This window comes from Ostrinia nubilalis, chromosome 30 (assembly GCF_963855985.1).
Source record: "Ostrinia nubilalis chromosome 30, ilOstNubi1.1, whole genome shotgun sequence".
Lineage (NCBI taxonomy): Eukaryota > Metazoa > Arthropoda > Insecta > Lepidoptera > Crambidae > Ostrinia > Ostrinia nubilalis.
The window spans coordinates 6571757-6594264 of record NC_087117.1 but is presented as its reverse complement, the minus strand read 5'-3'; the positions used below and the strand labels follow the sequence as shown (position 1 = coordinate 6594264).

Sequence of the window (22508 nt, the reverse complement as noted above, 5' to 3'; positions counted from 1 at the left end):
AGTGAAGCAGCAAATCGAACGCGCAGCGTTGAATAGAGCTCTGTGATTGGTTAGTATTACCCTGTGCGTCCACGCGCACTGTTTGTGAATACGGGCATCTTTTCTGTAGCCATCGTCAAATAGTTTTTAGCCAAAAAGTTCGCAACACGTCTTTGTTACAATAGGGATGTATCCTGGGTAAAAAAGCAAGTTTTAATTCAGTTAGCTTATCAAAAACTACTCGACACGTATTTTTCACTTTTTAAAACTAATGAAAATGTAAAGAGATATACCGTGTCAAAGTTGTGACGTCAGTGAGTGCGTAAAAGTGCAGCACTTTCTGACGTCGCGCGGAACTTCAACGCACTATAACTTTGTAATTGTTTGATTGACAATTAAAAATATACGTGTCCAATATTTTTTATATGAACATTGACGGACAAAAAAATTTTTTTTTTTAATTTAATTCCTCATTGTCCCCGTGACCCTATCGGGAATCTTACCTGCGTCTGCAGCGCGGCTGGCGGGTGTGCCAGCGCCTTATCAACGTCGGCTCTTCCCAACAGCTGCTGCGGTCGCTCCCACACGGACGAATGCGCGGTCGGGTTGTAGAAGAACACTCGTCCATCGCCGGTCCATACCACGCACCTGATGACAAGTGTGGCGTTAGCGATATTTAAGGGATGGAAGTGTGTTGACAAATTTTCGCGGTACGAATGGGGTCTTTATTGACAGTGATTTTTGTTATGGCCCTAATGCTATACAGGATGTTTTGTTTTATACTTGATCAAAGAAATATGGTTGAGTCTACTACTCAAATGTATGAACGAAAAATACTGGTCAATTGAATATTTTTGATTTGATTTGAAACACTACTTCGAGTCAAAATTTTTTTACACGACTAATATCAAATTCTCGAAAAAATTTAGAGCCTCATGACTGATTGCTAATAATTTGTATGGATATTTTTGTAATATTTCTTCTTGTATTCTTGAAAAAAGTTGTTCCATTAGAACAGTAGAATCAACGGTTTTAGTTTGATTAAGTATAAAAAAAACACACTATATTTTGATAAACAGAAAAAAGAATTATTGGCGAACGAATTACAGCTGATTTTTTACTAAATTTTGACATACATTTACAAAAAACATATAGAAACTCAGTAGATAGATTGTCTACATAGTAATACAATGAGCAATCAGTATTAGACGGATCTTCTTACAAACATGCTTTCAGAACCCCTGGGCCACACACATCGCGATAACCTGAAGATTTGCGCTGTCGCGATGTTTGTAGCCAAATATCTGCATAATCGCGACATGTGTGGCCCAGGGGTAAGTTTTAGAAATAAATAATAAGTTACCATGGGTCAAATGTCAATCTACAAATTAAGCGTTTTAGACATATAGAAGACAGTTTCATTTCAAAACATGACCAATACAAAAATCACTGTTAATAAAAGAATACAGTAGAAGTAGACATTGTAATTGGGTAAATCGACACCATTAACCAATAAGTTTCACACCAACGCGTGCTGTAGGGCTAAGATGCGCACCGTGATATACTTTATCGACGTCAAAATGTATAGGCAAAATCGATAAAATGGCGTGATAACCGCTTATCGCGGCGCGCATCCTAGGCCTACAGGTCGCCATCGCCGGCGCGATCACGGCGCGATCAAAGGCCAATGACAGGTCGCGTGAACTGTCATAGGTCGCGCGACCTGTCTTTCATCGCGCCGGCGATGGCGATCTGCACGCGTTGGTGTGGTCGAAGCATAACTTCTAGCCAAGATAAAACTCCTTTAACATTATATTTTAATTAATTTGCTGTAAAATCAGATTTTTAGTAGCTTCGAAATCAATAGCTATCGTATTTGCAATCACCAGGATGGCGCCACTGTAAAGTAATGTCCTGTCACTCGCTAGTTGTCAAAACAGTGGCGCCAATTGGTGACCGCTGAAGCGAAAGGACTATCGCATTTGAAATCACCAGGATGGCGTCACTGTAAAGTCCTGTGACCACTGACCTCTATAGACACTGAACAGGCTGTCTCATACAAATGACAGCTAATTTTGATTTGAAGCGCCACTACGATTGTCCCGAGAACTAATTTTGACGTACGTTGTATGGAGTAACCATAGGAGTAAGCGAGAAAGAACATTACTAATGGACTACTATCTGCCTACAGTATGGCCTACAGCGCCATGGCGAAACTCAAATAGGCAGAAAAATATTATGACAGCAGCCAGTCGTGTGTATGGAGGTCAGTACCTGTGACTCAGCAGTGGTCAGTGATGCCAACGTTAAGAATAAAAACGATAGCCCTCCTTGAGTTGGCTAGCTAGTGAGGCTTTTTCCTTTGGTATAAAAAAACATGGGAGGATTAACTTTTGACAGCTGATACATTAGTGGTGTCGACTACCCAATCGATGAAAATTCGTATGCGAAAATTTGTATCGAACGCTTCAGAAATATCCATTCTCACTGCGGAGCGAACATAAAATTAGCGTCAAGCACACATGTGCCGAACGTTATCGGCTTACGGTGCAATTTTCAACGACGATCACTTTGCATTTTATTCGTAGACAAACACAAATGTACCAAACAACTGATGACGGGTCTGAGACAGAATGTGCACTTCGCACAATGCGCACTTGGCAAAATGTGCACTTTTCCATACTAATATTTCAGCTTTTAGTACAAAAAATGCACATTTTGCAAAGTGCGCATTTTACAAAGTCAACATTTTGCGAAGTGCGCAATTTGCAAAGTCAACATTTTGCGAAGTGCGCAATTTGCAAAGTGCACATTCTGCGTCAAACCCCTGATGACAAACAAATATTAAAACAATACAGTAAACAATTACAAACTGTTAATATTACAAAACATAAACAAACAAAAAGTGCAACAAACCACAACATTAAATGATGCTTATGAAGATATCATTTCATTCTCATGCTACCCTCTCTCTCTCTCAAATCTCCCTTGCTCTCTTACACATCTACATATTTGGGCCACACATATTTAACTACTTCCACCATCACCGAATAACAAAAAATATATCATTCCATCCTCTTTCGTTTCCACCAATTAGACAGAGTACACGTCATGCCATATCTTTGACAGATATCCCCGTCTCTTTCACTTACATTAAAAAAACTTCTACATCATCTGCTGACAAAATATTATCGTTTTTAAGGCCCGTTTTTCACCAAACGGATTCAGAGGAGACGAGATGTGTTTTAACTTATCCAGGGTTTAATGACCCTGCATGAATTTCTACTAAGGTATAGATCGTTTCATCCACGAAAACGCGCCCCACCACTCGCTAAATTATCCATGAGTGCACACGCACACTACAATAATGACGCTCGCATTGCTAGGATCGAACTCCCCAAACATTGGTGGGGCGCGTCTTCGTGGATAAAAAGGTTGAAAACCAATAAAAATATTTTTCTCTTAAGCCTGCCTAATTAATCAATTTCCGTTATTTACCCGTCTCGTCTCCGCTCAGATTCAGTGGAAACAAATCAGTAGAGCGGAGATTTGCGGCGGAGCGGGAACGCGCAGATCTCCGCTCCGCTTTAGTGAAAATATCCCATCCGCGGCATGCTAATCTCCGCACATCTCATCTCGCCTCCAACTTGGTGAAAAACGGTACTACATTTTGTAATTTGTAAGCTGGAAGCTGTAGTTTAAGATAAACGCAGGCACTAGCAATATCTACTGTCTAAATTTTATTTCATTCGCATTATAAGGGAGAGTCCGCTAATTTGGACCAGTTTTTTTCAATCCCATTTTACACATAGTTTTCTTTTGTTTTTGCTAATGTCCATGGTATATAATAAAAGATACATTATTCAACTTACTATTTCCTAAGTATTAATTAACATGATTGTTGTATATTTAGCACAAATCAACAAAGTACGAGTTCAGAGCTTCGGTCCAATTTAGCCAACCGGTTCGATAATTTGTACCACAGGGTTACTAAATTGGATTTCAATAAATTTCAAGCCTTTAAAAAAACTATCGCAAAATATTATACGATACATTCTTAACAAATTAGGAAACGAAGAGGAACAGTAGTTAATAACATAGACAATCCATATTGTTTTACACGTTATCACGATTTTGAGTACAAGTTTTGTAATTCCAATTATCGTAACGCACACTTGTACCTAATCTACTTTGCCAGTCTTTTGCTTTCATTTATTGTTAGTCAAACATAACTACGCTATTATAACTTCAAAATATAATTTACTAAAAAAAATTTCAAAATCCTTTGGTAAAGTTCCATACAACTTGATGTGGTACAATTTAGCCGACTAGGTGATAGTGCTTTTAAAAAATCGGTAAAAAATATAGCTTATAAATACCGAAAAATGTTTCAAATAATTGTAATCCACACTAATTTACGCTTCTAAATAATATATTAGAAACACCCTGTGATTAAATTTAACAAAATTACAATCTAAACATGTATTGTCAAAAGTTACTTGAAAACAATGAAAAAATACTTTTCAAAATAAAACACACGTGTTTGTTGTCACGGCAAAAACCACATGGCCGATATTAATTGATTTTAGTTGTGTATCGCTGAGTGTTGCAATTACAGACATTCAATAAATACTTTACGAAATATGAGGGTGGTACAATTTACCCGGCGGTACAATATACCGAACTCTCCCCTATGATACTAGTAATATTGCTTTACTACTACAAAATATGGTTACAATTACCATAGGCTTCCAACTTACATGATTTTGAGTTTTTTTACTTCAAAACTCGTCTATTTTTACAAGCTTTTTTGAGTTATTCCGTTTAGCCACCCTAGTCCGAAAATCCGCCCTAAAGCCAGGGAGTTCACGGAATTCATTTTCTCTCAATCGTCCTTTTCTCAATGACACATAAATATTTATGGTGTCCACAGATCTTTCAAAAGACTGTCACACCTTCAGTATTATGTAAACAATAACTGGTCTTTGCTTTGACATATTTGACAAAAAAAAATACTAAAAATGTCATAATGGAGGACATTATATTTTAAGAAAATACTGGCAACATTTTTAGGTACTCCACTATTAAACTATGTATAAACTAGTGCGGATTTTTGGATTTGCACTGAACGTAATAACTTCTAATAGGCATGATGACATTTTTTATTTTAGTTTCATGAAGAAAAACGCTCAATAATTAAAACTTTCGTAAAATCTCCTAGTGATTATTGGAAAAATCAAATTTTTAGACTCAAAAAGAACAAAGTCTAAACTCAGTTACGTTATTTTTAGGCAGCCATTTTGCATAAATCTTTGTCAAAAGCAAATCTTTTTATGTGAGCTATTCGATATCAAAATAAAAGATTACTTATTTAGTATCTCATCTGTCATCGTGCCTATTACATTCACCTGATCCTTGAATTTTGAAACACTTTCCTGGAGTTTGAGCTGAAATTTTGATTATTACTGGTATATTTAGTCACGTGACGCACGCGGGGCGTACGACTTTAATCAGCGCGTACGACTTTAACCGGGGCATATGACTTTAACAGAGTAATACGACTATAACTCTTACGAGTGTAACCGGGGAGTTTCCGGGTCTTATAGTCGTACGCCCCACGAACGCCCCGCAACGTAAATATACCTCCACAAAGCCGAATGTGCCAGGAACCAGAAGGTGGGTGATATCAAAGCTTGTATTGAGAATTTAACTTGACAAAATTCTTCTCAATAAGCATCCATAGTAATTTTCATATATCATCCAAATCTACCTTTCGTATGCCTTAATCCATACACAATGATAGCAATACAATTAAATTTTGCGTGGATCTACCTTCGGCATACAGACGATCAACAAATCTTGCCATTTATATGTCAACGTGAAATTGTGAACTCCGTCAATTTATAATGTAACGCGTGAGATTGTGAACTAACAGTGGGTAAGGTTAGGTTAGTTTGTAATCGAAGTACACACGGCCACACTGTTAACTATCCATTTGTCTTTGCTCTCGCTCTCATCAAATGGTTGTACTTTGCGATAGAAAAAGACGACATAACCGGCAATGGGAAGTTAACACTGTTGCCGATAGTATGTCAAATTATAATCTGACGGATTTCACAATTTTACGGTGACATCGATAAAAAGTACACAACCGCACATAATATAACATATTAACAATGACATCGCTCTTATTCGAAGAGAAATAATAGTGATTAGTGATTATTGTTATGATATGTGCGCTGTTGAGTGTACCTTGTTATGGCAATATACAGGGCGTAAATAGTAGAAAACATCAGGGGTGGTGACTTTAAATCTATTATGGAATACAGAAAAAAATATCCAAACATTTATTATTACAAAATGCAAATAAAGTACGCCTTCTTAGACTTACATTCAACTGAATGAGCCTCGAATTGCTTCTTCAGCGAGTGAAAAAACGGGGTTTTGCTAATTAATAAATTTTATTATTTAGACAGTAAGGTTTCAAATTGTATAACTACCTGATAAATAAGTAGGTAAATAATAGTTTTTGCTAAACATACATCTCTGTGCTAAACTTTTCCTGTATTCCACAATCTCTTCTCCATCACCCCCCCACCAATTCTTTCTTTAGACACCCTGTATGTCCTAAACATTCATATACTTCGGCCAATCTACTAAGCTTGTACTGGCCAGCGGCCCACATTCTCGTCCCGAAGCAGTGTAGCTTGTGTACCACACTTGAGGTACCCAGTCGCTAGTGATGTGCGTGATATCTTGTGATGTATCCGAATAACGCATTATCCGAGGAAGAAAATACAAAATTATTATTTTCATGGGACAAAGAATAAACCAAATTGGTCTCTAGGTCGAAAGGGAATTCCTTGTATTACAACTACACCAAATGTCAAAAAACTTTTAATTTCTTTTCGATTAACGATTTCTTAATGGAATGTAACATCATCAATTTCAATAACATGACGCTAACAAAAACTTGTTACGTCTTTTTACACGTTTTAGAAAGAAAGAAAGAAAGTATTAAAAATGTTTATTCAGTATCATCGACAATAAGTGACATTTGATTAAAAATAAACGGGATAGAAGTATTTATCAGTGTACCAACGCCGATTTGGACCCAAAAGATGTTTAAAATTAAATTGCAATATATTTATTTATTTATGCCATAAGGCATTCTCTGCCTTAACAATTGGCCAAGCAGAAAAGATTAAAAAAGAAAGGAATGAAGAAACGTCATTATTCACTTTTTGATACGTCACAACACCGCACATCCCTATTCGTATAGACGAAATACAGCGACTGGCGACATAAAGTGTGGCGGTGATTGAGTGCGACTTGAAGGACCGCAGACCGCTACCACAGGCAAAATGAGACAATTAATTAATTCTAGAATGATCAGATAATTTTCATCTGCAAAATGATTTTGCCACATTAAAAATGCTCTATTATTAGTAACCCCAAGTCCCAGTTGTCAAATTATTATTTTTTCCGGGTTTTGCCATCAAATTAGTGGCAAAATGTCGGCAAATTCAAATCTTGCGTTTTTGTGGTACACTTTAAAAAAATCATCGAGAAGTCATAATCAATCTATGTGTTCTAGCCAATACATTTTCTGATTTATAAATAGTGCTGTTTCGAACTTGTATTATTTTATTTAACCGTACACAGAGCGTATTTGTCTGTCTAGCACTGCGGTCACACTGTAGACCGATTGTCCTATGACACCTGCGATCAGCGGTCTGCCGTCTCCAACTCGCACCGCTAGAACGCACAGTGCCTGGTCAGGCGCATGCATTTAATAGACTGGGGCATCATCATCAGTGCCTGATAAACTATTAGCAACTTATCTGACACATAAACTACTTCTGCACAAGGTTAATTTTTGAAATTATGGACATAACATGTAACTGAGTTTGTCAAATATTAATAATTTAATTTTCGGGAAAAGTTCTCATGGTGATAAGTCTTATCTATGGGATCAATGATTACATACAGTGAGAAAAAATCACCGTAACAGAATTTATAGCAACTTTCTCATCTCAATTTCACGATTGATCACATTTGCTGGTTTTCTATATTCTATCCTAATCCAAATCCGTCCGTCAACTGTCAAATTTCAATGTTTTTGGTCAAAATATCTGAAGTTTTCGATGTTTTACGTTTTCATATCATTCAAATGACTATTTAAACAATATTACAGCGAAAATTGTGGATATTTAATCTAAAAACTGAATAAAATTTGACAGTTGCAATCTGGATTTGGACAAGGCTTGAATATAGGAAACGGGCTATAGTAAAAAATGTCTATAATCATGAGAGGAACCATCCTGAAAATTAGGCAACCATTTAAACAACAATCCTGCAGAAAAAATCCACCAACTATAGTCTGGTCTGCGAGCACGTAGAATTTTGTCCAATGACCCCAAGCTATTCATCCTTATCGCTCGCGCGTAATTATATTGCTGTCGCGACTGTGCGACGCGCGCCCGCAGTGAGTGTGTGAGCGCGACAGCAACAAAATTACGTGAGAGCGATAAGGATGGGTAGCTAGGGGTCATTGGACAAAATTCTACGTGCTCACAGACCGGACTTTACCACCAATCAGCTACCTATAAACTATCTGCCAGTTTATCAGGCACCAGTGACTACCCACGAAGGTTGCAACTTACCACGCAGTCCCAGTTATGGGCATGCTCGCCACTGGTCTCGTCTTGTCCATCCTGGCTCTCCTCTCCGCTTTCTCCTTCTCCGCTATCTCCTTCTCCGCTTGCTCCTTCTCCGCTTCCTCTCTCTCCCGTTCCCTCTCCACCGCTGCTTTCCGTTTCGCCCTACGGCCCACATACACTACCTCAACGTACAACAGACACGCGATCTCACACGTTCACAAAATCCCATACACGCCGATTTGAACTGTCCTGAATGCATGATCTTTTGTGGTAACCCCAGTGTTAGTACAATCACCAAATCCCGGTTAGACCTTTCGTTTTGAGTTTGAGTCAAGAGTTTGACAGCTGTCATTGAAGTTTGAGTGCGAAATGTCATTTATAGATGACCCACGCTGAACTGTCCCACCAAACTCAATGACAGGGGGGCGCTACCATCGTTCAACTATATGGTTTCCAACATGGCAAAAATCTGAACCAGCGATCCGGTATTGACGGTGGCGCCCTACTGTCAATGTCATCGATAGGACAGTCCAGTATTTTGGAACTATAGTAGTCCGCGACAATAGACCCTGGCAATTTCGCAAAGATAAAATCGATACTTCTTGTCGTGTCGACAACAATCCTACACAGCGTCAGCCCAAAACTCCGCCACAAGAGTGGCGTTGTCAGTAGCCTTCATTAAATCTTCCTGCGTGTTGTTTGGGCACGCAGGGCACGACATCATGTGCTTCGTCGACTGGGGAACAAAACCTCAAACATCGATACTGAAGTTACAAGACAACGAATCGATTCAATCTCTCACACTCGTCACAGGTTTTATGCTATAATCTATGCTTGACATTGATTGATTTTTTAGCTTTGTTCTGAACTACAAACCTTTCTCTTTAGTGACTTAAATACAAAAAAAAGAGAAATCGAAATACTCGTTACTTAAAGACAATAAAAGAGTTGAATCTGTTTAATGTCGCCGATATTTGACGTAATTATCTACTTACCTTTTGACAAACTGTCAGAGTCTATTGGTGCAAACTTTTATGAATTTCTAATCACATTTTAATCTTATTATTAAAGTAACTTAACACACGTTTGGACTCTGTACAAATAAACGCATGTCAAGTACCAAATAAAATTGCAATTAAATCACTATGATCGAAAACTAGACATTAACTGACTCAAACAAAAAAACTGGAGGCATAAAATGTTAGAATTTAAATTATTACTGTCAGGGTCAATTAATTCGCAACACCTGTGGCCAAAAAATTGACAACCCAACCTTATTCCAATGAGGGTTTTCGCGATTGAAAAATCCGCCAGATGGCAATACGTAGACGCGAGGTCCAAATGCTGCATGATTGGTTATTTTTGACATGACATTGACAGATATGTCAAAATCCACCAATCACGCAGCAGTCAGACCCCACATCCACGTCCCGCCATCTAGCGATCTTTCATTCGCGAAAACCGTCATCGCAACAAAGACGTGTTGCGAACTTTTTGGTCACTAAATGTCACGAACAATTTGACGCCGTCAAAACCTGTGTCTAGCAAAACTGTTAGCATGATGATGTTAATGTTAATTCAAAAAGCTTAACCTTTCGATTAAAATTCTTCCAAACGATTCACACTAATAAGTATACAAACACTTACCAAGGCGTGCCGGAGATCGGCGTACTGGATATCGGCCGACTCTTATCTTGCTTCGCTTTTTCCTTATCGGCTTTCTCTTTCTCCGCTTTTTCTTTCTCCGCTTTCTCCTTCTCCGCTCGTTCCCGCTCCGCTCGCTCCCTCTCTCGCTCCTTCTCCGCTTGCTCCTTCTCCGCTCGCTCGCGCTCCGCTGCCGCTTTCCGCTCCGCTTCGGCCACCGCTTCGTCGTGGGCATCCACGTCTATCACTGGCGGCGGAATCGCTAGTTGTGGTGAGTTAGAAGGGTTGTTACTTTCGCGTAGCGCTTGGTAGGGTTAGTTGGGAATTTGAAGAGATGGCGCTGCTTTTCTTGTAGGGTTGCAACATGTGCCGGTATGCACAATACTTACTTAATCTCTTCATATCTTATCTTGATCACGTTCACAGTGTCAGCACATTTATCACGTATAGTGCTGATGCTGTGACGTCATTTACCTTTGATCTATATCGTATAAATAGTCACGCAGTTCACATTAATAAACAGATTAATATCAGAGACTAACTACAACTCTTGTATCATTCATACGGTCTCCCAACATGGCACACAACACAAACAGGCTGGCATTGTCGGTTCGATTGTATAAGACACTCGGAAGGACACTCGGAAGACTACAACCTTTTTGTCGGCCGATAATTTATTCCGGCTTTTAATGATGGTTTTCGCGAATGAAAGATCCGCTAGATGGCGGGACGTGGATGTGGGGTCTGACTGCTGCGTGATTGGTGGATTTTGACATATCTGTCAATGTCATGTCAAAAATAACCAATCATGCAGCATTTGGACCTCGCGTCTACGTATTGCCATCTGGCGGATTATTCATTAGCGAAAACCCTCATTAGTACGCACATTACACAGATTTAATATCGGCCAATTCGTTCGTTCGTTTGTTTGAGCCGAAAGACGACCACTACTGGACAAAGGCCTCCCCCAAGGAGTTTCACGAAGACCGGTCCTGCGCCGCTCACATCCAGGCACCATCCGCGACCTTCACCAGATCGTCGGTCCACCTAGTGGGAGCTCACGCTACGTCTTCCGGCTCGTGGTCGTCACTCAAGAACTTTCCTGCCCCAGCGGCCATCAGCTCTACGAGCTATAAGCCTCATACAAATTAGCAGCTGGCTTAACTTTCGACCGACTAAAAGTCTGCAGTCTTCAGGCAGTGTTAGAACGACAACGACGATCTGCCCAATGCCACTTTCTGCGGACTGTTTTTATAATCATCATTATTATAATCACTTCGCTTTGCATGATTGCAGATGAGAAATGGTTGCACAATCTAAATACAGGGTGGCCAAAACAGTGAGGTCTAAAAGAAAAATTTAGATTCCTTACATCGAGGTGTACCTAAATCACCCCCATGTATGTAATACGATTGTGCATCGTTTAGGAGATAGAGTTAATTTTGTGATATTTTCAAATTTTGTGACCCAGTAGGCTTTAAACATTTTTATCTTTTTTTTTTGGGTTGACTTTTTTCAGATTTCTTTTTTTCGACAGATTTTTTATTAATTGCAGATGTTTGAAAAAAATAATCACCTTCCTATCTTTGATTCAAGATACAAAAGTTTTGCTTTCGGCATTTGGAGGTAGGAAGCCATAGTTCCTTAGTAGTTGAAGTTCCCTTCCACCTTCAGCCTAATCATCAGTTTCCGCCAGGTGTGATGAAGGGAAAGAGCTTCCTCGTTGAGAATAAAAACATGTTCTGTCCAGTTACTGCTCTAAATCTGTTCTACGTAATGTAAACTTAGAGGATTCCCAATATTAATTCACTCTAAGAAAGTCAAAAACATGTAACGGAATCTCCGACTTACCACTTTAGTGGACCGATTACAGGAAATAGTGGCCCATTAAGTACATGTTTTTTTGTATTATTATGAATGTTCAGAAAACGGCGCAGTTTTTAAAATGGTTTTGGACCTATGGAAGTTCTTTTTTTTACTTAAACTTTTAAGTTGAAAATTTGATAGTGTTCTGATAAAAGCATAATTTTAATGTTTCTAGCAAAACTTTTGTATCTTGAATCAAAGATAGGAAGGTGATTATTTTTTTTCAAACATCTGCAATTAATAACAAATCTGTCGAAAAAAAGAAATCTAAAAAAAGTCAACCCAAAAAAAAGTTAAAAATGTTTAAAGCCTACTAGGTCATAAAATTTTAAAATATCACAAAATTAACTCTATCTCCTAAACTAAGCACAATCGTATTACATACATGGGGGTGATTTAGGTACACCTTGATGTAAGGAATCTAAATTTTTCTTTTAGACCTCACTGTTTTGGCCACCCTGTATAAATAACTCAAAGATGACTGCCTGACATAGTGATCTGAAATTTGGCATGCAGGTAGATGTTATGACGTAGGCATCCGCTAAGAAAGGATTTAACGTAACTCCACCCCTAAGGGGGTAAAACGGGATCCACGCGTACAAGTCGCGGGCGGCCGCTAGTACAAAAAAAATCCCTAGCACAGCAAAAATAAAAAAGAATAACAGAACTATCCAGGAATCGAGCCCAGAAACATGCTTAAGGAACCTTAATTTCGAACTCCTCCGAAGTTCTTCTGATTAATTTCGTTGCGGGTCCAATGACAGTTTAACTTTCCCCCGGGACAAACTTGACCTTCACTGGTTGGATATGGCGGCCAAGCTATAGATCCTGGCTACACAGGAGTTGCAGCGGTGGGAACGAGAGGTGGGAATAGTTTCGTTAAGGCAGCTTATCAAGCCACTGCGCTACTATATTCGCTCAGCATTGCTTGTCTAAACGACAACATCATGTATTAATCATCAGTTCATTCAGTCTCCACTGCAGGAGCCTGACCCTCTAATTGACCAGAGGCAAATGGAGGATTTGTCCTACACTCCCCACGCTGGCCAGACGGGTTGGGGAGGCCTGATGTTCGCATGTTTGTCCCTTAGTCGCCTCTTACGACATCCACTGGAAGAGTGGGGATCATCATCATTTCAGCCACAGGACGTCCACTGCTGAACATAGACCTCCCCGAATGATTTCTACATCGCACGGTTGGTAGCGTAGGAAGACGTAGCGTAGGCAGGCCTCCCACTTAGGGGTTGCAAGTCCCGGTACTAAGGAGTGTTACTGAATTACCGGTACCAGGTCTAAGCCAGTACCGGGGAAACCGGGAAATTCGGGAATTTCGGTACCCACGTGAATGGTTATTTAAAATATGTTTTCTCACTTTCTATCAATGTTAAATACTGGCAGCGACAAGAGTTAGGGACAAAACATAAATTAACTAAATTAGGTTTATAAAAAAACACGCTATTATAAGAAATAATAAGTAGTACCTAAGTACAATCAGATAAAACAATCAGTCTTAAAAGGATAGTAATGAATTAGGAACATTATTAATATTTTTTCATTTGTTGATAGTGTGTACGTAAAAAGATGATGGCATCTAGTCAAAAAATTGTTATTCAAAAATAAATTATTGAAGTCCCGAAAGTACCGAAAGTCTCGGGAATTGCATCGTCAGTACCGGAACTAGATAAAGGATTAGATTATCGGGAATTCCCGGGAAAAATGAGTACCGGGATTTCCCGGGAGCAAACCCTACTCCCACTAGGTGGACCGACGGTCTGGTGAAGGTCGCGGGAGGTGCCTGGATGCGAGCGGTCTTTGTGGAAATCCTTGGGGGAGGCCTTTGTCCAGCAGTGGACGTCTTTCGGCTAAAACGAACGAACGGTTGGTAGCGGCCTGCATCCAGCGCCTTACTGCTACCTTTATGAGGTCATCCGTCCACCTAGTAGGACGTCCCACGCTCCGTTTTCCGAATCATCATCATCATCATCATCATCATCATCATCATCATCATCATCAACAGTCCACTGCTGGACTATGAGCGTCCTCCACTATAGTGAAGGGTTTTGCCATAATCCCCACGCTTGGCAGGCGGGTTGGAGATCGCAGTTTGAAAGATTGATGTTTTTCAGAGAGCGCTTCTGCCCGTTCTCTGTTTGATGTGTAGTCCAGGGTTTCCCAATTTTTTTTTTGCCAAGGAACCCTAATTGATTATACTTTTCCTAGCGGAACCCCCGTACTACTCCGCCCGCACGCCCTGCCCCTCCCTTGTGCGTAAACAAGTCGGTGCGAGCGAACAACGTCGGTCACGAAACGCGGGATAATATTTTTTACGGAACCCTTGCGGCCTTTCCACGGAACCCCAGGGTTCCGCGGACCACCATTCGGGAACCGCTGGTGTAGTCCCTAAGTCGCCTCTCACGACACCCGCGGGAAGAGTAGGGGTTGGTGACAAATGTATTCTACTCTGCCGTCACCACACGGCTTCCGAATCATAGTGAATCATAATAGTAAACTCACCTTCTAGTGTACTCTCATCGATGTTGAGGTCAAACTTATTCTTCCTTGGAGGTCTCTCACCCTTGGCCAATGCGATCTTGGTTTGAAGTTCTAAAACAATATTGTTTTAATTAATTTTAGTGCATATTTACTTTAAAGCCCAGAACAGACGGTAAAACGCAACTGCAACGAAACTGCAACTGCTAGTTACTTTTGAGTTGCATCTAAGTTTCTGCCATAGCGTCCGTTGAGAGACCACACATGACGCGACCAGTTTGAAACTTTCAGTTTCATTCATAAGAATCATCAGAAAGTTGCAGTTTCGTTGCAGTTGCGTTTCACCGTCTGTTCTGGGCCTAATGCCACAAAATTGGTAGATTCGGCGAACTTAATGTTGAATATTTAAAAGTTAATTATTTCTGAACGTTATGTGTCTATGGCCAAAGTGTGGATTTTGGTGTTACTCTGTTGTCTATGAACAATAATAAAAAAAAGATGGCTGCGGTCAAAAGTATTGTTTCATTGTGCTCCTGAAAAAGTTCAAAACTCTAAGTAAAATACTCGTCCTTCGCTAGTAGAAATCCCAACACTTAATGCTATTGGGAATTATCTGCCAGTTACCTTCCAGATTTCACAGGCTACTCAACCTTTGTTATGTCACCTGTCATCCGCTTTGCACTGGAGGGAAGTCGAACCTTAACTTCGAACTCCTATGTTCTTCTGATTAATTTTGCGAGTTCAATGACAACTTAATTTTCTGGGAAAACTTGACTTTCACTGGTTGGGTTTTGGCGGTCAAGCTGTAGATCCTGGCTACACAGGAGTTGCAGCGGTGGGAATAGTCCCGTTTAAGAGAAGTGGGAATAGTTCAGTTTACGAGAGGTGGGAATAGTCCAGTTTACGAGAGGTGAGAATAGCCTCGTTAACGAGAAGTGACAATAGTCCAGTTTACGAGAGGTGGGAATAGTCCCGTTTACGATAAGTGGGAATAGTCCAGTTTACGAGAGGTGGGAATAGTCCAGTTTACAAGAGGTGGAAATAGTCCAGTTTACGATAGGTGAGAATAGTCCAGTTTACGAGAAGTGGGAATAGTCCCGTTTACGAGAGGTGGGAATAGTCCAGTTTACGAGAGGTGGGAATAGTCCAGTTTACGAGAAGTAGGAATGGTCCCGCTTACCTTCCAGATCATGCACTACTGCGACTTCTCTTATCACTGTTAAAGTAGTAAGGGTTTTTATTGGCGGTCAAGCTGTAGATCCTGGCTACGCAGGAGTTGCAGCGGTGGGAACTAGAGGTGGGAATGTCCTTACCTTCCAGATCCTTCATACACTGCGGCTTCTCCCACACGCTCTCTTGCTTGTCGCTGTTGAATAAGTCGGCAAACTTGGCCTTCACTAGTTGGGTTGTTGGCGGTCAAGCTGTAGATCCTGGCTACACAGAGGTGGGAACGAGAGGTAGGAATAGTCTCCTTTACGAGACGTGAGAAGAGTCTCCTTTACGAGACGTGGGAAGAGTCTCCTTTACGAGACGTGGGAAGAGTCTCCTTTACGAGACGTGGGAAGAGTCTCCTTTACGAGACGTGGGAATAGTTCAGTTTACGAGAGGTGGGAATAGTCCTGTTTACGAGAGGTAGGAATAGTCCCGCTTACCTTCCAAATCTTTCTTCACCGGAGTTGCAGCGGTGGGAATAGTCCCGTTTCCCACTAAGGATCTATCCTGGTTACACAGAGGTGGGAATGGTCTTACCTTCCAGATCCTTCATGCACTGAGGCTTCTCCCACACGCTCTCCTGCTTGTCGCTGTTGAAGTAGTAGGGACGGCCGTCCGGCGCGCGGTGCGTCGTCCATTCCCCGGCTAAGGCTATGAGTTCCGGGGGGATTGTGGGGATCACCTGTGGAGGGAATGGAATAGTAAGGGCGTGTGATGAGAAGCCGGTTTCTTTACAATCCGGCCCGATACTAAGGTCAGTACTGGTCTGACGTAGGACCGGATAGAAGCTGACTTGTCAACACACCCTAATGAATAATCTTTAAATTGCATCGATTGTCAATACAATATTGTCCGAGTTATTGATCAAGTTATATTAAAACAAAAAGGGATTATTAAGGGTTCTTAAGTTTTTTTTAAAAGATTATTAGTAACTAGCTTTCCGCCCGCGGCTTCGCCCGCGTGGAATTTTGTCTGTCACAGAAAAACTTTATCGCGCGCGTCCCTGTTTCAAAAACCGGGATAAAAACTATCCTATGTCCGTTCCCGGAATTCAAACTATCTCTATGCCAAATTTCATCAAAATTAGTTCAGTGGTTTAAGCGTGAAAGCGTAACAGACAAACAGACAAACAGAGTTACTTTCGCATTTATAATATTACTAGCTTTCCGCCCGCGGCTTCGCCCGCGTGGAATTTTGTCTGTCACAGAAAAACTTTATCGCGCGCGTCCCTGTTTCAAAAACCGGGATAAAAACTATCCTATGTTCTTTCCCGGGACTCAAACTATCTCTATGTCAAATTTCATCAAAATCGGTTGCGAGGTTTAAGCGGGAAAGCGTAACAGACAGACAGACAGACAGACAGACAGACAGAGTTACTTTCGCATTTATAATATTAGTTGGGATAGTCTTTTTCACCTAAGATGATCCGTATGACGTTTCGAGTTTGAAAGATTTAGAGATGTCACATAACTAAACCATAGCGATTTATCTATCGATTTTTTTCGAAGAGTTAGTAAAACCTACTTTTAGAGAAATATTTTGTATAGGTGTTATTTAACAAAAAACATGTTTTTTACAATTACAAATATTATTGTAACAATTTTTTATTGATAATATTCAAATTTCATGGTTCATGTTCAAAAAAACGATTCCTAAAAAGTACTGGTTCTGTTTCTTTAAATTAAAAACCATTAATTTATTTTTAATGCGTTTATTAAAGTCAATAATCGAAAAATATAGTTGATTTTTGTGATGTTTTTAATAACTAAGTATTCACTGCAATCGATTAACACTACAGTACACGCGCCCCTTTTTTTACACCAATACACGCGCGGCCTACTCTGGTAAGCCAATTTAAAATCACTGTAAATCAATTTGTAAGCTATTTATGAATAAAATTACTATGTAAATAATAAAAGTGTTTATTATAGTTATTTTATAATCAAAGTTTCTTTATAAAACTATTTGGGGTCAAACATTATAAACGGATTTAAAATTTGTAAATTTTTTGGACCAAAATTGCACTCTGAGATCCATGTTAGCAAAAAAAATATTTACTGAAAAAATATGATTTGTTTTTTATCTTTCATAGTATTCAAGACTTTCTACTACCTGGTACATGGAGTAAATCCATTTTTTGCAAGTCTTCCATATTTTTTTTGTCGAGTGATTTCGGGCTTTTGAGTAGACCCGCAGTTTTGACGGCCAATTTTAGAAAAATGCGCAGACGTTAGTGACCCAAGCTTTTCTGGCTTATTGACAAATTTAGTAAACGAGGCTTTCCTGGAATGCCAGCTCTCTGGCGCAAATTTTTAAAAAGTTATAGCGTAAAATGTTACCCTGGTCTACTATAGTAGGCCACGCGTGTACTCTAGTGTTAATGAACCGCGGAAATAATCGATTTTATTATACAAGAAATACCCCAGCACTAAATCTATTCCGTTTCACACATTGCGTACATGAAATAAATGATATTTTTACATCGTATTTTTTTTTTTTTTTTTTGTTTTATGGTTTAATCATGCGATCAGTCCTCAAAAACTATAAGCAGATGGGGTGGATTCTTTTCGTCATTTAGAGCACTGCTCCCAGCGGAAACAGGCCTTTATTTTTCTTAATCTCAGGTTTATTTTCAGACTAATTCATTGTCGAAGATATCCCGCCGCTTCTTAAGCCGCCGTATGGTTTCTGGGATAGTGAGCTGCCCAGCCAACTGGTTCGGGTGCTTTGACAGTCTTAGCTTGTAGCTGTTTCCATGGGTGTCTATCTCTTGCTTCACCATAGGCACGTTCAATAACTCGTGCAGCTCTGTTGTTCTTATAAACCATGGTGCATTCGATATTTGTTTCAGGATGTAGTTTTGCACTCTCTGAATTATCATGATGTTAGAGGCACTTGCAGAGCCCCACAACTGGATGCCGTAGGTCCAAATGGGCTTCAGAATCATTTTGTATATGAGCAGCTTGTTATCCAAACATAGTTTTGAATTGCGCCCCAGCAGCCAATAGAGACCCTTGTATTTTAGATTAATTTCGTCTCGTTTGGTTTTTACATGTTTACTCCACGTAAGTCTACGGTCCAAGTACATGCCCAGGTATCTTACAGTTTCTTGGTGTGGTAATTGGACGCCGTTTAGGGTAACTGCAGGACAGTCTCCTTTACGGAGGGTAAAGGTTATGTGCACCGATTTGGATGCACTGACTGCTATTCTCCATTTGGCCAGCCATTTTTGAACTTCATTCAGGATGTTTTGCAGGATTCGAGAAGCTTCGATAGGACATTTGGAGGATGTCAGTAAAGCCGTGTCATCAGCGAAGGTTGCGACGGTGACTTCTGGGCTCTGCGGTAGGTCGTATGTGTACAGGGTGTATAGGATTGGTCCCAATACAGAACCCTGGGGGACTCCTGCCGATATTTGATAGAAGTTGGAGGTGCAGTCATTCTCATTCACTTGAAAGATTCTGTCAGACAAATACGATTCCAGGATTCCGTAGAATGTGTGTGGCAATATTGATTTGATCTTACACAATAGGCCTTTGTGCCAGACTCGATCGAAGGCTTGTTGGATATCAAGAAACACAGATGAGCAGTATTCTTTTTTCTCCATTGAAGATCTGATTACTCTGCACACTCTATGTACCTGTTCAATAGTTGCGTGTTCTTCTCTGAAGCCAAATTGATGTTCCGGGATTATTGATCTTTTCGTTATCACTTTCATCATTCTTTGAAGTATAGACTTTTCAAGTAGCTTTGACATTATCGGCAAGAGGCTGATTGGTCTGTATGATGTGACTTCGTGAATAGGTTTCCCAGGTTTATGGATCATTATGATACTCGATACCTTCCACAGGTCTGGGAAGTATCCAATCCTTATTATGGCGTTAAATACCATTGTTAGGTACACAGCCACTTTACGAGGGGACTCTTGTAGGACCTTTTTGTCTATGAGGTCATACCCCGGAGCTTTATTGTTTTTGAGCGACCTAAGGTTTCTATGTATTTCTCTTGGTGTCACCAGTCTCAGGGGTAGATCAAGTTGGAAATCTTGATTCAGTACTGATGCGATTTCAGTTTCATCCATGTTCATTACAGCGTCATTTGGCGTGAACACTCGGCTGAGATGTTTAGCGAAGGTTTCCGCTTTATCCTGAGTCGTTCTTATCCACTGACCGTCACTTGTTCGTAAAGGTGGTTTTTGATGTTTTGGTTTATCAATGTTTTTGCATGCTTTCCATAGTGAATAATTGGTCGTTTTCGTGGCTGACAGGCCCTCCAAGTACTTATCCAGTGCAGCATCGTTAGCGTCTTTTATGAGTGTCTTAAGTTCTCGAATGGCTCTGTTCAACTTCTTTTTGTCGCTTGGATGTCTACTAGTGTGCCATACTCGACGTAGCCTTCTTTTTTCAAGTATCTTCTGCCTTATCAAATCAGAGTACGTTTTACTCTGTGGATGTCTGTTTGAATCTTCAGGCGTGGATAACCAACAACATTCCTGAATGACTGATGTTATTTTACGAACAGCATTATCAACATCTGATTTGGTTTTCAGATCTATTTTCATATCCAGTTTTTCGTGAACCAATTCCCGATAAGAGTTCCAGTCGGTACGCTTGTTGTAGAGTTTTGCTTTATGTTCTATGTTTAGAACTGTATTGCCGATAGTCAGGATTACCGGAACGTGATTAGTGTTAGAGTCCAAACAAGTTTGTATGTCATGAGAGAATCTTGATAGCCCTTTGACGATGAAGAAGTCTATGACGTCAGGAAGGCGATTAGGGTCAGTCGGCCAATTGGTCGGTTCAGTGGGCGAGATTACAGTCAAGTTGTTCTTGTCTATAGATTTCTTGAGCTCTCTTCCTCTCGTGCTGGTGAGTCTAGAGGCCCAGTGTACATGTTTTGCATTCCAGTCACCACCAGCTATAAAGCGCTTTCCAAGTGTGTTGAACAGTTCATTATAAAGCTCTTCCTTTATAGTATGTTTGGGGGGGCAGTATATGGCTGCCACATTAAATGTTCCATCCTGGTCATCTACTGCAACCGATGCTGCTTGTATATGTGGTTTTTTAAATTGTGGCAATTCATAATGTTTAATATTTGACTTTATAATTAGGGCAGCACCTGCATGTGCTGTGCCGTCTGGATGGTTTGTAGTGTAAATGTTATAATTCTGTATACGGATACTACTTTTATCAGTTAAGTGGGATTCAGACACCAGTAAGATGTCTATGTTGTGTGAATGTAAAAGAACCTCTACCTCAGCTAAGTTTGGAGATAGCCCGTCTAGGTTCCACGCAGCCATCTTTAACGAAGTCATTGTGAAATTTTAGCTACCAAGGTTGTTATGAGGTTAATTAACGTGCTCATTTGTTGTAATATGATGTCAAACTTTTCTGCTTGTTTGAGGAGCATTTCTTCGATTTTATTTGATGTTGTTGTTTCTTCGTTCTTATTCCTTCTCAATGCATCTGCGTAACTTACTCTCTCATTTCTGTTGCTGTCTGTTAGTTCTTGAGGTTGTGTTTTTTGCTTTCTGTCGGTTTTAGCACCAAGTGTCCGATTTACTAACACTTGCTGGTTATCTGTGTTTTCCGATTGTATTATTCTTCCTCTAGCCTTTATGTGTGCCTGTTTGTTTGACTTCCTGGATAGTATTTCCTTGTATACCTCGCAACCCTTGAAGTTGGCTGGATGTGCACCAAAGCATAGGGCGCATTTTGCAGGAGTATTCCGATCGGTTTTAGGACAGTCTGCTGTTCTATGTCCTTGGGCACACTTTACGCAGCGGTATGGTCGCATACAATAGTTTTTGGAGTGTCCATATTGCTGGCATTTTTGGCACTGAATAATTGTGTTTCGTTTTCGTGGTTGTTCTATGACAACTGATTGATGATTAATGTATTTGATGCTCCTAACGGCTTCGTTGTTGGGGTTTTGTTGCAGAGTAGCAAAAAATGTGGAGGTGGGTTTCTTTTCAGGTCCATATTTTGCATTTATTATCTCTCCAATAACTGTGTTCCCTGTTTCTTCAAGAGCTTCTATTATACTGCTAATAGGCGTTGAGTGATGAAGATTCTTAATAACAACTCTAAAAGGTCTGGTGTCTTTTCTGTTGAATGTGTGTCCAATGAGTCCTTTCTCTCGGATAACATTTAATATGGATTTATATACTTCTACATCAGCACAATTCAAGCGAAGTTGGTTTTTGTTAATTATTTTGTATATAAAGTCGGTTTTGCTGGCAACATTTTCTAGTAGCTCAGTGAGCTTAGAGAGATCTTCAATTCCATAAAGGATTATAGGAGGTGGTTTCGAGATCTTGGGAGGGTTTTCACTTTCGTTATTTTCCTCTGGGTCTACAGGAAGCGAGCTGAATTGATTTGTGACTATAATTCTTTCTGGCGATGGTGAAGAAACCGCTTTTCTTTTTTTGGCATTGTGTAGCACTGGAACTCTCTGCCACTTGGGGGGATTCGAGTTTTCGGATTCGGTATCCTCATTGTTGGAGATGGTAATCTGGCTTTGAGTATCTGCTATGGAGCTCAGGGATACACTTCTGGGTCTGGCCAGGAATAGGCCAGGGTGGAAGACTTGCTGTACTAGCTCCTTGTGGCTTTCTTTTAGACCAGTAGCATTTACTGGTAAGGGGGCCTGGGT

General features: G+C 40.1%; 1 protein-coding gene across 1 annotated transcript in view; it reads right to left on the bottom strand.

Annotated features, from left to right (window-relative positions):
- The window catches only part of LOC135085952 (transcription elongation regulator 1-like), a 96030-nt gene that overhangs the window by 48544 nt on the left and 24978 nt on the right, over positions 1 to 22508 (bottom strand). The window contains exons 22-25 of the mRNA XM_063980736.1: positions 16392 to 16536; positions 14667 to 14756; positions 10290 to 10548; positions 483 to 627 (exon numbers count right to left, since the gene is read on the bottom strand). Of these exons, the coding sequence (XP_063836806.1) occupies positions 483 to 627; positions 10290 to 10548; positions 14667 to 14756; positions 16392 to 16536 (639 nt within the window). The remainder of the gene's footprint in view (positions 1 to 482; positions 628 to 10289; positions 10549 to 14666; positions 14757 to 16391; positions 16537 to 22508) is intronic.